The sequence below is a fragment of the Trichomycterus rosablanca genome, chromosome 4, assembly GCF_030014385.1.
Source record: "Trichomycterus rosablanca isolate fTriRos1 chromosome 4, fTriRos1.hap1, whole genome shotgun sequence".
NCBI lineage: Eukaryota > Metazoa > Chordata > Actinopteri > Siluriformes > Trichomycteridae > Trichomycterus > Trichomycterus rosablanca.
Window position 1 is genome coordinate 48,044,371 of NC_085991.1, and position 14,640 is coordinate 48,059,010.

Sequence of the window (14,640 nt, forward strand, 5' to 3'; positions counted from 1 at the left end):
AGATGGCTTGCTCCCTGCAAGTAGGAGGTGAGAACCTACCCCAAGTGAAGGAGTTCAAATATTTCGGGGTCTTGTTCACGAGTGATGCAAAGAGGGATAATGAGATCGACTGTAGGTTGGGTGTCGAGTCTGCAGTAATGTGGTCACTTTACCGGACCATTGTGGTGAAGAGAGAGCTGAGCCGCAAAGCTCTCAATATACCGGTCGATCTACGTCCCTATCCTCACCCATGGTCACGAGCTTTGGGTAATGATCGAAAGAACGAGGTCACGGATACAAGCGGCCGAAATGAGCTTTCTCCGGCGGGTTGCTGGGCATGCTCTCCGTGATCGGGTGAGGACCTCAGCAATACGGGAGGAGCTCGGAGTAGAACCGCTGCTCCTTCACGTGGAGAGGAGCCAGTTGAGGTGGTTTGGGCATCTGATAAGGATGCCTCCTGGACGCCTCCCTTTGGAGGTATACCAGGCACGGCCAACTGGGAGGAGGCCCCGGGGTCGACCCAGGACCCGCTGGAGGGATTACATCCCATAAGAAATAATGTAAATAGAATTAATCCGTGCCAGACCTACCAAACCCCCCCTTACCCGAACATCTCTAATGTCTTAAATCAGGGGTGTCAAACTCATTTTCTCAGAGGGCCTCATCAGCATTATTGTGGCCCTCAAAGGGCCGATTGTAACGTATACTGCTGTGATTGCAGTCTGTCGTTTTTCTTGGAGGCCGAATTCTGCATTTATATTGTCCTACTTTACCACGGACACGGCCCCATAACACAAGAGACGCACCGTTTTCTCTTCCTGAAGCACAAACTTGTTTTCATTTTCATTAAATTTCCTCCTTCTGCTTAATTTTCTTACTTATCTTCTTGTACATTTTGGGATTATGTGTAAATATTTCTTAACATCATCTACTGGTGGGATGTGTCACTTTGCAGGTCACAAAATCAGCCTGCGTTTTGAGAGATGCAGTTAATGTAGGATTTTACAGTGTATTTTAAGACAATTGTTCTGTCCTCACTAATAGTTTATCCCCCTTTCCCAGCTAGACAGACAGACAGACAGACAGACGGACAGCTCCCTTCAGAATACAGTCGGTTTTATTTGCTTCCCAGCTGTGTGATACACTGTGTGCACCAGAATGAAGTAAAAATACAAACAATAAAGAACTTAATACAGTACAAGCACACAGCTGTAGTCAAGTGTTACATCTGGTACAATATGAGATTTAACCAAACGTAAAATAGCGCTAAGGAGTTAGCATTTTGTGTAAAGATACTAATTGCTATAGTAACAGTAACAATTGTATTTAATTACGGTAAATTTGTAACTAAAACGCTGTGATGTACTCACTAAACATTTACTAACAACTGAGAATATAAACGCCACTACTTACAGACGATGCTTCTGTATTATACTGCAAGATAATTATTTATATTTATTATTATTGTTTACATTACTACCCGCGTTCTTTTGCCGTAAAAGTCACATGGCTTCTCAGCGAAGGTCAAAGTTAGTTGCCATGACTACGATGTCACCGGTTGAATTTAAAGGCGCAGGAGTCCCATTAAATTATAAGTGTGTCTCTGTAACGACTCGAACCATCACAACTATCATAAAGTCGTTCAAGCTCTCGCGGGCCACATCAAATGACGTGGCGGGCCGGATCTGGCCCGCGGGCCGTGAGTTTGACACCCGTCTTAAATTGTCTTTTTGTTATAAATACAAGTATATTTTCCCTTAAAGCTTAAATTATAGAATAGACATTCCTGTAATAAACAATAATACACAGTAGTACTGTACTGTACATAAACACACATCACATGTCAGTACAGTACGTGTGCTGTACTATACACCATAATACATTTCCTTCTTTTTTATAACATGTATCAACCAATAACAACAATAACTTTCATACTGTACTTGATTTCATACACCTATTAGCACTGGTTGTTGCAAAAACACTTAAACCTAATCGTTAAGTGGGGTGTCCACCTACTTTTAGCCAAATAGTGATAGATTTTTTTCATTTTTTCACCACTACGCTTTCTCTGCACCTTCTTTGGGGCCATTGTGATATTGAATTTTACAAAATATAAAGAAAACAACGGAAAAACATCGTCCACTGTCCAAATGTTCGCTCATTGTATAGAGAGAGAGTGACGTCACGCGTTTCGTTCGTGTGCGAATTTCGGTTCGTAATCCGAAATTTGTTCGTACGTTAAGTTGAAACAATCGCTGGTAACCCAAAATGTTTGTATGGTAAACAGTTCGTTAGTCAAGGGTCTACTGTACATACAATAAATTACGTGCTTCCAACTTTGCAGCAGCAGTTTAGGGAAGGCTCTTTCCTGGTCCAGCATGACTGTACCCATGATCACAAAGTGAAGTCTTTAAAAACATGGTTTGACAGGTTTGGGGTGAAGGACTTCCAGTGGCTTGAACTCTACCCCCACTGAACCCTCTTGGGATGAATTGAAATGTTGATTGAGAGTACATCCAACATCAATGTGTGTCCTCACAGATGCTCTAAACAGAATGGGCATAAAATACCACCTGCACACTCCAGAATCTTGAGGAAATCACTCCCAAATGAGTAAAGGCTGTTAGAATTGCATTTGAGAAGGTCAGTTTTGGGGTGAGATTTTCAACAAGCAAGCTCTTGATCAGATGTCCAAATACATTTGAAAGCAAAAATACATTTGTACCTATGTTTACATCATTTAGTGGACGCTTTAATCCAAAGCGACTTACAGTTGTGACTGAATACAATTTAAGTAATTGAGCATCAACTGGCTATGGTGATGGGGCTTTAACCGACAACCTTTTGATTACTAGTCCAATTCCTAAACCCCTAAGCTACCCCTACAAATTTACTTGGTGAAAAACGGTGCTCGGTTCTTGGATCTGTTGAAGAAGATTCTTGTTTGGTCATGTCTGGGTGATGTTTAGTTTAGATAAAAATCATTACCCACCTGCGTCGGCATGCCCAGGCGCTACCATGCAGTGTTTTGTCCTCTTCTTTTAGCCTTTTAGCCTTTGTTTTCACTCCTATTTAGACACGACCCATTCCCAACAACAGCCACCAATTCAAGAGGTTAAGGCTAGCACTTTAACTCTGAGACACTTTTTTACAAACCACGTCTCATGTTCCGTCTTTTTGCTGGTCAACATGTGTAAAGGGGCACTTCCTTTCCACTTCCTGCCCACAAACTCACAGACACTTGAGATCGACTGACATCACATGACTGACAACGAAGATAAGAGAGCAAAGCTAATGCAGCTCCTAGCAGGGCTGGAGGTGACATTTAGCGGCACAGCGAGAGGTTTCAGAAACAAGTCCTAGCACCCAATGTTTTGTACAGTCTAGATCACGTGTCAAACTCAAGTCCTGCTGGCCAAATCCGGCCCGCCACGTCATTTTATGTGGCCCGTGAGAGCTTAAAAGATGTATGTCTTAAAATAGACTGGAAAATCATACATGTCTGCATCTCCTACAATGCATGGCGATTTCGTGACCCGCAAAGTGACCGCATCCCGCCACTACATGACAGTGTTTCTACATCAGGGTTTAACTGAGATGGTTTTCCAACAAGTGATGTTAAGAAATATTTACAAATAATCCCAAAATGTACAAAAGGAGAATTTAATAAAAGATGGGAAATTGAATACGTCTCTTATGTTATGAGGCCGTGTCTGTGGTAAAGGAGTACAATATAAATGTAGATATGTATTATAAATGTACAGTACAAACTTGGCATTTTGACACCAAACAGAATTTAGCCTCCAAGAAAAACAACAAATTGTCCAAGACTTAAAAGGCAGAGAGCAATCACAGCAGGATTTGGTACAATCGGCCCTTTGAGGGCCACCATGATGCAGCTGTGGCCCTTGGTGAAATTTAGTTTGACATCCCTGGTCTAGATGAAGTCAAATGGAATTTGATTTACTTTTTACCCTGTTGTTTTCCTTCTTGGAGCAAGTTCCTACCCAAATTCTAACCTTATCTTTTAATGCCTAGTTCACACTGCACGATTTTCGCTCGCCGACTGGTCAGCGCTAGATTTGCCGGCTCGGGAGCAACTCTGCATTCGCTCGGTGATCGAAACTCGGCTCTCAATCACTATGTGTGAACTACTCAACAACTTGATCCGAGCACTCGCCGAGAGACCGAAGAGAGATTTCTAGCATGTCAGATATCTGGATCCGAGTTGCCCGACTGGCAGTGAGTGCTATGTCGAACAGCCAATGAGAACGCAAGATACGGTGTGAGGGAAAACGCAGGAGAGTGTAAACAGGTGGTACAGGGGCGTAATTTAGTTTATATCAGAATACATCAGCACACACACACAAGTTTTACAGTGTTTCTGACCTGGTCATTCTCTACAAAACACCCACGCTGCATTGCAAAAATATTTATTAACTTCCAACTTACTATAGAACAATCCCTGCTGTTCACGTTGCCAAATCCACTCAGATTCATTTATTTTTTCTCCTTGATTTTACGCTGCACATCAGCACACAAACTTTGATCATTCGCTACTTGTTGACGTGCATTTTTGGACGTGGTATCATTAAACCCCTCGTCACTTCTCGTGTTTGTTTTTGTGACAGAACATAGTTTGGGAGACCAGAGAAGCTCGCCTGAGATTCCAGTTGGTGATAGATGGTGTAGTGTGAAACCCCCTATCGCCGATCAGTCGTGTAGTGTGAAATCCACATCGACCTGATGACTTGGAAAGTCATAACGAATGTCAAATATTCAGGAGATCCAGGCTAATGTATTTTCTACAACATGCAAAGCTAATCAAGCTCCCAGCATGCAAGTAGTCAGGGCTATAAGTGACATTTAGGGGAACATTGGGAGGCTCTAGCTTTATGTCTGAAGGATCTCATAAATAACATTTTCCTAGATTTATTTAGTTTGGTTTCAGTAGTTAGTTTTATTTTGTCTTAGTTTTTTGTTTTTTATTGCTGCTTTTTTTCTGTATTATATAAGTTTAATTCTGTTTTATATACTTACCATTGACGATCGGAGGACAAGCAGAGTAAGAATTTAATTGTACAGTGTAACTTCTGTTGTTACTGTGAATATGACAATAAAACTTTTAAATCTTTCATCTATAATACATTTTAAACTAAGTCACACTGTTGTAGTGCATGTAGGATGAAATATCCTGGGTTCATACTGTCTGCAATGAAGTAAAAGTCAAAGTAAATGTAACAAATACTGTGGTTCTTTTTTTTATTATTTGCATTTCCCATTCTGTCCCAACTTCCTCTGATTTAGGATTGTATTGGAACCGTCTGAGAATGGTCTATGCTTATGAAAGCATTTTTATTTGACACTTTGTTCTCTTGAAAAACGACTTCCTTAAATTCTCCTCACAGCTCAACACTTATACAGTATATACTCTGATGAGCCAAAACATTAGAACCACCTACAAACATGTTCATGGCAATAAGTGTTTTGGAAATATTTTGCATGTCACAGTCAGGGGTCCAATAATTGTCGCAGTTCACGTGTTGAATGCAGCAGATCTGATCAGCATGAAGACTTAAATCTTTATAGCCACACTAGGTTGAAGTATCTCCGAATCAGCCAGTCATGGTGAGAACCCATAGACGTTAGTCCAAGAAAGGACAAGGCAAATTTACTGACAGGTAGTTGGGTGAATCATGAAACCCTTCTGTGTACAGCGCTAGATAGTCTCAGGCCAGTCATAATGCCCATTCTAACTTCTGTCTACTGTCGAGCATTGGATCTGGACATCAGAGCAATGACAGAAGATTGACTAGGTCAGACGGATTTAGTTTTTTCCAAAATTATGTGGATGGCCGGGCACCTTCACAGAGATGCACCAGGATGCACTGTAGGATGATCCACCACGCAACTTACAGAAGGGACCTGCTGCTAGTGCTGGCACCAGATAATCGTGTTTCAGCAGGTCAGAACTGTTTTGGCAGGACATGAAGCGGGCGGTTTTAATCTAGTGGCTGATCAGTGCTTGTAGTTTCTTTAATTTATTTGACGCAGATGATATAAAGTTCAGGTACTTCAGTCTTACCCATTGCTAACGGTTCTAAATAAATATATAAAGTATATAAAATGTGCTTAATTTTACTAATTTTACTGATTTTGTTTTTCAAAAACAGCAGATTTCAAGGATTTTTAAAGAAAAGAGCCACATTTCACAGTAGTCATTAAATTACACTCATAAATCGAATGACGTCCACAGAATTGTTTGGGGGTTTTCTAAACTCAGTTACCTGAGTGTTTTTAACTGCTTTACACTTCCACATCTTGGATGTTTTAACTAAGCGATTTCTAGTGTGACTGAGTGTTTTTTGTGTTTTTGAGTTTATAAAGAAAGAAATAAACTCTACAAAGACAAACTATCGGAAGTATAATACTTTACAGGCTTGTTCTTTTGAGGCGCAGCACAGAGATGATCACTTGGGTAGAGAGGCATACTTTTATATTGATTTTGGAATCCACAAAGGGACAAAATGCTCTCAATACGTAAGCACACATCAAACATCGGGTGTGTTCGTAAACCTAGTGAGCTGCCTTGCTGTCTTACTGCCTACATAGGCAGCTGCCTCAGTAGAGAGGATTCTAATAAGTCATTGATTTATGAGTCAGGTTATTCGAACGCGCTACTTGAACTGCGATTTCATCGGGTTTCGCTTACTAAGCTAACACAGTTAGCATCATGCCATTCAAACCAATGTGATGGGGTGGCACAGCACGCTAGCATGTCAACTAACGTCTCCCTCCGTGTACCAACAACGGTTAAATTCACTGACAAGCCACAATTTGCAAATGAAAACACTTGTACACGTTTATACAAATTAAAAATCAATAATAATTTATTTACATTTGAAAATAACTCAGTTTGTTTCTCCGCACCGTCAGCCATGTTTTTTAAAAATGTTTCTATCAGAAAAGTTGTGTCGCAATGAATGCTGGGATTGCCTTGGCCGCTGAGGACGCTTCCGATGCTCACTTGTTCTTGAGTCAAAATAACATTGAAATGTAAAGATATCTCAGTAGACAGCTTCTTAAGGCATCTAGGATTTCGAGCAGCCTCCTTCTCGGGAGCGGCCTAGGATGACGTAAAATGCGTCTATGTAGAGAGCGCACTAGGTTTTCGAACACACCCAGTGTCAGCACACTACAGCACAGAAAAGTCTCTTACACCAGAACCGCCTCATATTGCACCACATACTTCATACGAAATATGAAAAATGTTAAATCGCTAAACACAAACTTTAAATTTTAAATTTCACAGTCCGTGACGCGTTTTTTATGGCTGATAATTAGGTAGGGCTTTATATGTATTTTATGTTATACAGTATGTTAAACAGTATAACTACTGTTAGCAGTGGGTATAGTGAGGGTATTTTTCTGAGGAAGCTTAAAGCAGAAGTTGGTTTGTTGTTTATTTTGTGCTTCTTTTTCAGAATGCACTGCTAACCATTGTTTTCATGTCAGTAAAAGATGGAAAGAGTTCTAGAGTGAACTCTAAAGAGTGCAATTTATTTGCTTTGCTTTGATAATTTGATATACTGATTATACAATGTTGTTCAGTTACTGTAGTAAAAAATAAAACCTTATTTCTATCATACAAAAAAATACAAAGTTCTTATTGAGTAAGAATAACTTTTTGGTTCCTCTTTGCATTACAGGAACTTCAGTCCACTGATGAGTTTCGGAGCCAGCTTTGTTAGTTTCCTGGTAAGTACATTTCATTTCAATCTATTCTCAATCCTGTGTCCTGTTATACACCGATCAGCCATAACATTAAAACCACCTCCTTGTTTCCACACTCACTGTTCATTTTATCAGCTCCACTTACCATATAGAAGCACTTTGTAGTTCTACAATTACTGACTGTGGTCCATCTGTTTCTCTAAATGCTTTGTTAGCCCCCTTTCACCCTGTTCTTCAATGGTCAGGACCCCCACAGAGCAGGTATTATTTAGGTGGTGGATCATTCTCAGCACTGCAGTGACACTGACATGGTGGTGGTGTGTTAGTGTGTGTTGTGCTGGTATGAGTGGATCAGACACAGCAGCGCTGCTGGAGTTTTTAAACACCTCGCTGTCACTGCTGGACTGAGAATCGTCCACCAACCAAAAATATCCAGCCAACAGTGCCCCGTGGGCAGCGTCCTGTGACCACTGATGAAGGTCTAGAAGATGACCGACTCAAACAGCAGCAATAGATGAGCGATCGTCTCTGACTTTACATCTACAAGGTGGACCAACTAGGTAGGAGTGTCTAATAGAGTGGACAGTGAGTGGACACAGTATGATCCACCACCCAAGTAATACCTACCTGGGAGAGTCCTGACCAGCATGAAAAGGGGGGGTAACAAAGTATGTAGAGAAACAGATGGACTACAGTCAGTAATTGTAGAACTACAAAGTGCTTCTATATGGTAAGTGGAGCTGATAAAATGGACAGTGAGTGTAAAAACAAGGAGTTGGTTTTAATCGGTGTATGATTCTGAGAAAGGTGAGGTCAGTCCAGAATTACACGGGAGGAGCTTGTCAATGATCTCAAGGGAGCTGGGAGCACAGTCACCAAGAAAACCATTAGTAACACACTTCGCCGTAATGGATTGAGATCCTGCAGTGCCCGCAAAGTCCCTCTGCTCAAGAAGGCTCATGTACAGGCCCGTCTGAAGTTTGCCAATGAACACCTGAATGATTCAGAGAAAGCTTGGGAGAATGTGATATGGTCAGATGAGACCAAAATTGAGCTCTTTGGCATCAACTCCACTCGCCGTGTTTGGAGGCAGAGAAATGCCCAGTGGGGATGGTGTTCTTGGGGTCATATCCAGCATTTCTCTGCTCCCAGCTCCCTTGAGATCATTGACAAGCTCCTCCCGTGTAATTCTGGACTGACCTCACCTTTCTCAGAATCATTCTTACCCCACCAGGTGAGATCTTGCATGGAGCTCCAGAGTGAGGGTGATTGACTGTGATCTTGTATTTCTTCCATTTTCGAATGATCGTGCCAACAGTGGTCTCTTTCTCACCAAGCTTCTTGCTGATGGTCTTGTAGCCCATTCCAGCCTTGTGCAGGTCTACAGAACAATCTTGTCCCTGACGTCCTTTGATAGCTCTTTGGTCTTGCCCATGGTGGTCGAGAGATTTGAACGGAAGAAACTGATTCTGTGACAGGAGTCTTTTATACAGGGACAGGACTAATTTGTCTTCCTCATGGGCACATAACCGGTCTGTGGGGGTCAGAATTCTTGCTGGTTGGTAGGGGATCAAATACTTATTTCCCTTAATTAAATACAAATTCATTTATAACTTTTATTTAATGTTTTTTTTCTGGATTTTTTGTTGATTTTCTGTCTCTCTCTGTTCAAATAAACCTTCCATAAAATTTATAGACTGTTCAAGTCTTTGTAAGGGGGTAAACTTACAAAATCAGCAGGGGATCAAATACTTATTTCCCCCACTGTGTATATATATATTTATAAAACGGATAGTTCCGGTCCTAAAATCTGATTGGCTGAGCCGCGTTCGAAGCCGTTGTAAAATCCCCGATAAACGCACACCTAGGACCACCTCACATCATTCCATATTAATACGCCACTGAATAGAGAAAATTAATGTTATTTTCGCCCTCATGTTGCCTAGCAACACTGTTAATCGAACTATTTTGCGTCGCGGAAGAATGCTTTATTGTAAGTTTATACACAATAAATACATTTATGAATTAAACATTGTTGTATTTATTATATTTTATGTTGACCACCGTTTTATAAAAGCAATAAGCCACGAGAGACAGTGCATTACTGTTAAGATTTTAGCACGGGGAAAGAAGTTTTAGAAACGTCATCCCCGTGCTAAAATCACAGTAATGCACGGCCTCTCGTGGCTTATTGCTTTAATATATGGTCCTCATGGTGTCATTTGGTCACACTTTAAATTGCAGATTTGTTTTAGTTAAATATCAAATGTTTGTTTGTTTGTTTTCTTCCCAGAATGCCATGATGACGTTTGAAGAGGAGAAAATGCAGGTAGCCAGCGAGGACCTGCGAGCCACAGAGAAACTGTGTGAATGTGACAGCGCTGGTGTCATCGAGACCATTAAGAACAAGATCAGAAAAAGTGTACGTTCCCAGTCTGAGAAACAGTTTGGTTACCGGTGATAATATGAGGGTCCTTTCTGTGTGGAGTTTGCATGTTCTCCCCATGTCTGTGTGGTTTTCTTCCGGGTGCTCCGGTTTTTTCCCACAGCACAAAGACTTGCAAGTGAGGTGAATTGAAGATACAAAATTGTCCAGGACTGTGTTTGATATTAAACTTGTGAACGGATGAATCTTGTGAAGAAATGCTTAATAAAGACCAATAACAATAATTATTATTATAACAATAACATTAATGCTAATAATAAAATTAATAATGACAACAATGGTAATGATAATGTTAATAATAATAATAATAAATGTAATGATAATACCAATTTTAAAATTCTGGAGTGCCTTTCACCTATCCAAGAATGCTTTACAACACGTTTGTAAGCAAAACAAAAGTGAAAGGGAGCAGTTAGGTAGAGATTGTGGGAGTTCCAAAACTTGGAGCTGTTGGATGGATCTATTTTATGTTTTGAGTTTGCGTGGCAGCCAGTGGCACCGGAAAAAATGCAGGTGTGGAATTGGATTCTGGAAATAGGGCCTGCGTTTGTCCATGCAAAACACAGCAGGAACTTTAACCCAAAGTAAGAAACTATTGTGTGTGTGTGTGTGTGTGATCCTGCTAGCTGAAATTTTTTTGTTTACTGATATCCCACAGGTGGAGGGGCAGAGGATGGAGGCAGCCATGATCGAGCGGCTGCAGAGGCTCATCATAGTGGCCGACTGTCAGGTCTACCTGGCCGTGCTGTCCTTTGTCAGACAGGAGCTCTCAGGTCAGTGTGTCTTTGTTACGTTAATGTTCATTCCATGTATCGTGAGGTGAGGTTTATAAATGCACGCACAATGTTGAGGCCTAACAAAGCTCAGGTGGCATGATGATCTAAAGTCAAGAGGACCCCAGTTCAGGTCACAGCGATGCTACCGGCCTAGTCGGGCGCTCAACGGACTCAGTTGGCCATGTCTGAAAGAGGAAAGTTCCAATGGCTAGGTTGTTCAGCCAGCCCCCCCCACAGACATACCCGATCACATCTGTAGATGCTCTTCTGGCTGAAAGCATCGCTGAGGTTCGGGGTTTGAATAGTATGTTTTACCGCTACTGCATCATCTGAGCATTAAAATGAACTATAGACAATATTTATTTATATTGTATATTTAAATATCAGGATTATTAGGCTAACCCTTATACCTAACCCTTGTTTCCATTAGCTGGTGTTTTATCCTTAAAAGAATTAAATATTTTGCATCTCTCTGTATTCCAGGCTATATCAAAGCTGGCTGGATCCTCCGCAAGGCCTGGAAAATGTACAATAAATGCTACAACGATATCATCCGGCTTCAGGAAAGCTTCCAGAGGAGAGGCTCTGCACCACAGGGTGCGCCTTCCGTCGACCGTCCTGTGCGGGGTCGTAAATCTCAGAAAGCTGTGAACACAACTGACCGCTCTGAACATGCCAGTACTCCTCTAGTTTCTGTTCCAGAGACGTCACTTCAAACCGGTGATGGCCAGCACGTTTCAGAACCGCCCGATCAGCCCAGAAATGTCCCAAAAACGTCTGTGCGTCCCGAACGTGGCGTTACCGAAGAGTCTCTGAGTCGACTTAAGGGTTCGGTCAGCTTTGGATACGGCCTGTTCCACCTCTGCATCTCCATGGTCCCTCCTAACCTTCTGAGGATTATAAACCTGCTGGGATTCCCTGGATCGAGGCAGGAGGGGCTCAGTGCGCTCGCGTATGCCAGCGAAAGCAAGGACATGAAGGCCCCTCTCGCTACGTGAGTAGGTGTGAAAAAGCACCCTTATTATCACGTTAGTATGATGCTTAGTGTCTGCGCAGTGCACATTTATGGCCTAGAGGGGGACAGTGGTGGTGGTCAGATGTTAAGACTCTTAAGAAGGCCTTTTAAAGGGATGCGGGATCAAATCCTGGGTCCGACAAGCTGCCTCTGTTGGGTCAAATAAGAACTAAATTCCGAACAATGGTAGCTTTGTGGTTAAGGTACCGAACTCATATTTAAAAGGTTGCCAACTCAAACTCCAGTTGTCGCTGTTGGCCCCTGAGCAAGACCCTTAACCCTCAATATCTTGAATTGTATTCAAACATAATTGCAAGTCGCTTATTATAGTCTAGAACAGGCGTTACCGACACGGTGCACATGGGCACCTGGTCGCTCGCAGGGACCACGTGAGTCACCCGCAGTGACCATAGAGCTCCGTCTACAATTTGTATGTGTATTGCTGTTCTTTTTGAATCAGTAACATTTGCGTAGATGTAGATTTGAAAACGACTAAATACTGAATATAAAAATTAAAAAATAAAACTCGTGGGGGGCGAAGTTCTGTATCGTCAATCTCACTCTATGCTGAGACAAGCAAGTAGGGTATGATGGGAAGCGAGATGCATTTTTTTATAATAGTAATAATAATAATATAATTAAAGATGAACCATGCAACTGTGTTATTCACAAAGTTCATATAATCAAGTAATTCCTGGTATTAGTCAGTACCCTTGAAGTAGCTCTCAGTTTCAAAAAGGTTGTGACCCCTGGTTTTTAATAAATCCTTCAGCTTTGTGTAACGTAACGTAACAAACAGCTGCTGGTTTGAGTGACTTTGTGTCTCTTCATGTCTTAGACTGGCTCTGCTTTGGTACCACACGGTCGTCCAGCCCTTTTTTGCACTGGACAGCTCTGAAACTGAAGCAGGACTTCAGGCTGCTAGAGCGATACTTCAGAAGAAGGAGACAGAGTACCCCAACTCCTCACTCTTCATCTTCTTCAAGGGCAGAGTGCTGCGACTCGAGGTGAGAGGGATTGTCCGAATGCGTAAAAAATTAACAATAATACAAAATTAGCTATAACTAAGGCCCTACGTAATTCACAGCCGTGAAAGTCACGCACCTGAACCTGAACCGTGTAATGAGCCTTTCCATGTGTAAAATGCAATTTGCTGTGAAATTCAATTCAAGGCTTTCTTTAAGGCAAGGCAAGTTTATTTGTATAGCACCTTTCATACACATTGGCAATTCAAAGTGCTTTACATAAGGGAAAAAAAAATTAATTAAAAGCATTAAAACATTCCTGAGATCTAGAACCTCAGAAAGACTTCTTGCAAACATTTAGTTACAATTAAGAGAACAAGAGAGAACATGAAAACTAAAAGAAAATATAGTAAAATATACCCTACAATTTAGGGAATATGAAATTAAAACAAGAGAGATACACGTTATTATGAGGGATTAATTATACATATTAACGGGGAAATTACAGTTACTAAATACTAAGACTATCCCACAGACTGACAGCAGACAAAGTAACTTATACTACCGGTCGTCACCAATAGTACAGTGTTCCAGTTCTACTGCCACACAATGACGCTCATATAGCGAATTCGTCCATGGTGATATCTCTGTCTTACATAGACAGGCGTCCCAGACGTCTTTACTGTTAATCCTTAAACTATGGGTCAGGTAGAACACACAGCGTCTCACCTTTTCTAGTACTAAGTACTTTAAGAGGTTTACGGTTTGTGTTTAGCGATTTAACATTTTTCATTCACGTAGCATTCAAGTGTCTCACATTTACTGGTTTATTTGCACTGTGGGGCGTCCTGGCAATCCTACGGCAATTCACTTAGCAATCACTTCAAAATAATCAAGATGTCGAAGTGTAAAGCAGATAAAAACACCCTCCCTCATAATATGCCGTCAAAACGGCTCTGACAAGGTGCAGCCCCATACAAAAGGGTTTGAAGCACTGTGTGTTGTGACACATTCACCACATCACCAAAATTAAAATGATCTGCAGTTTCACTCCTGTTGACACAACAGCCTTCACGTCCTTCGGCATCAACGAGTCATGGCCGCCCAAACAACCCACCTCGCCGTTTCATAAAAAACTTAAACCCAGTCATCTGATCATAATGATTTGACTCTTATTAAGGTCACTCAGGTGAACTATGAGGAACCACCATCAGCCCGACATTTAATAGATCCCTGACCGTCACATGCACAAGTGTTATGAAATACGCATTGTCATGCAGGTTTGGGCAAGTGGTTATAACGTTTTGGCTTTCACACAAGCCACTCATGGTTTTGACTAAATACAATCCAAGCATTTGAGCAGTAAGAGCCTTGCTCAAGGGCCCAAAAGTGGCAACCTGGCAGTGATGGGGCTTGAAACAGCGACCTTTCGATTACTAGTCCAGTAAAAGCTGAGCTGATGATGCCATGATTATTAATATGAGGTGTTTAAACCACATCCATCTGTGCACAAAGCTAGGTCCATGGTGTCTTAATAAAGTTTGGACCTGAAGTGAAGGACCTTCAGTGACCAGGACAGGACCCTAATCTCAACCCACATGGTTTTGAAATGGGATTTCCACCCAAGTTCTAATTGTTGCTCAGGTGTCCACATATTTTTGGCAATATATATGTATATTTATTGTCATGTTTGCCAGCCCTGCCTGCGTTGGTTAATAAGGTTTT

General features: G+C 41.5%; 1 protein-coding gene across 1 annotated transcript in view; it reads left to right on the forward strand.

Moving 5' to 3' along the window:
* Nucleotides 1-14,640, forward strand: part of LOC134312458 (tetratricopeptide repeat protein 39C-like) — a 28,945-nt gene that overhangs the window by 2,040 nt on the left and 12,265 nt on the right. Inside the window, exons 2-6 of the mRNA XM_062994420.1 lie at nucleotides 7,689-7,737; nucleotides 10,007-10,135; nucleotides 10,818-10,932; nucleotides 11,419-11,929; nucleotides 12,789-12,957. Coding sequence (XP_062850490.1) covers nucleotides 7,689-7,737; nucleotides 10,007-10,135; nucleotides 10,818-10,932; nucleotides 11,419-11,929; nucleotides 12,789-12,957 — 973 coding nt within the window. The remainder of the gene's footprint in view (nucleotides 1-7,688; nucleotides 7,738-10,006; nucleotides 10,136-10,817; nucleotides 10,933-11,418; nucleotides 11,930-12,788; nucleotides 12,958-14,640) is intronic.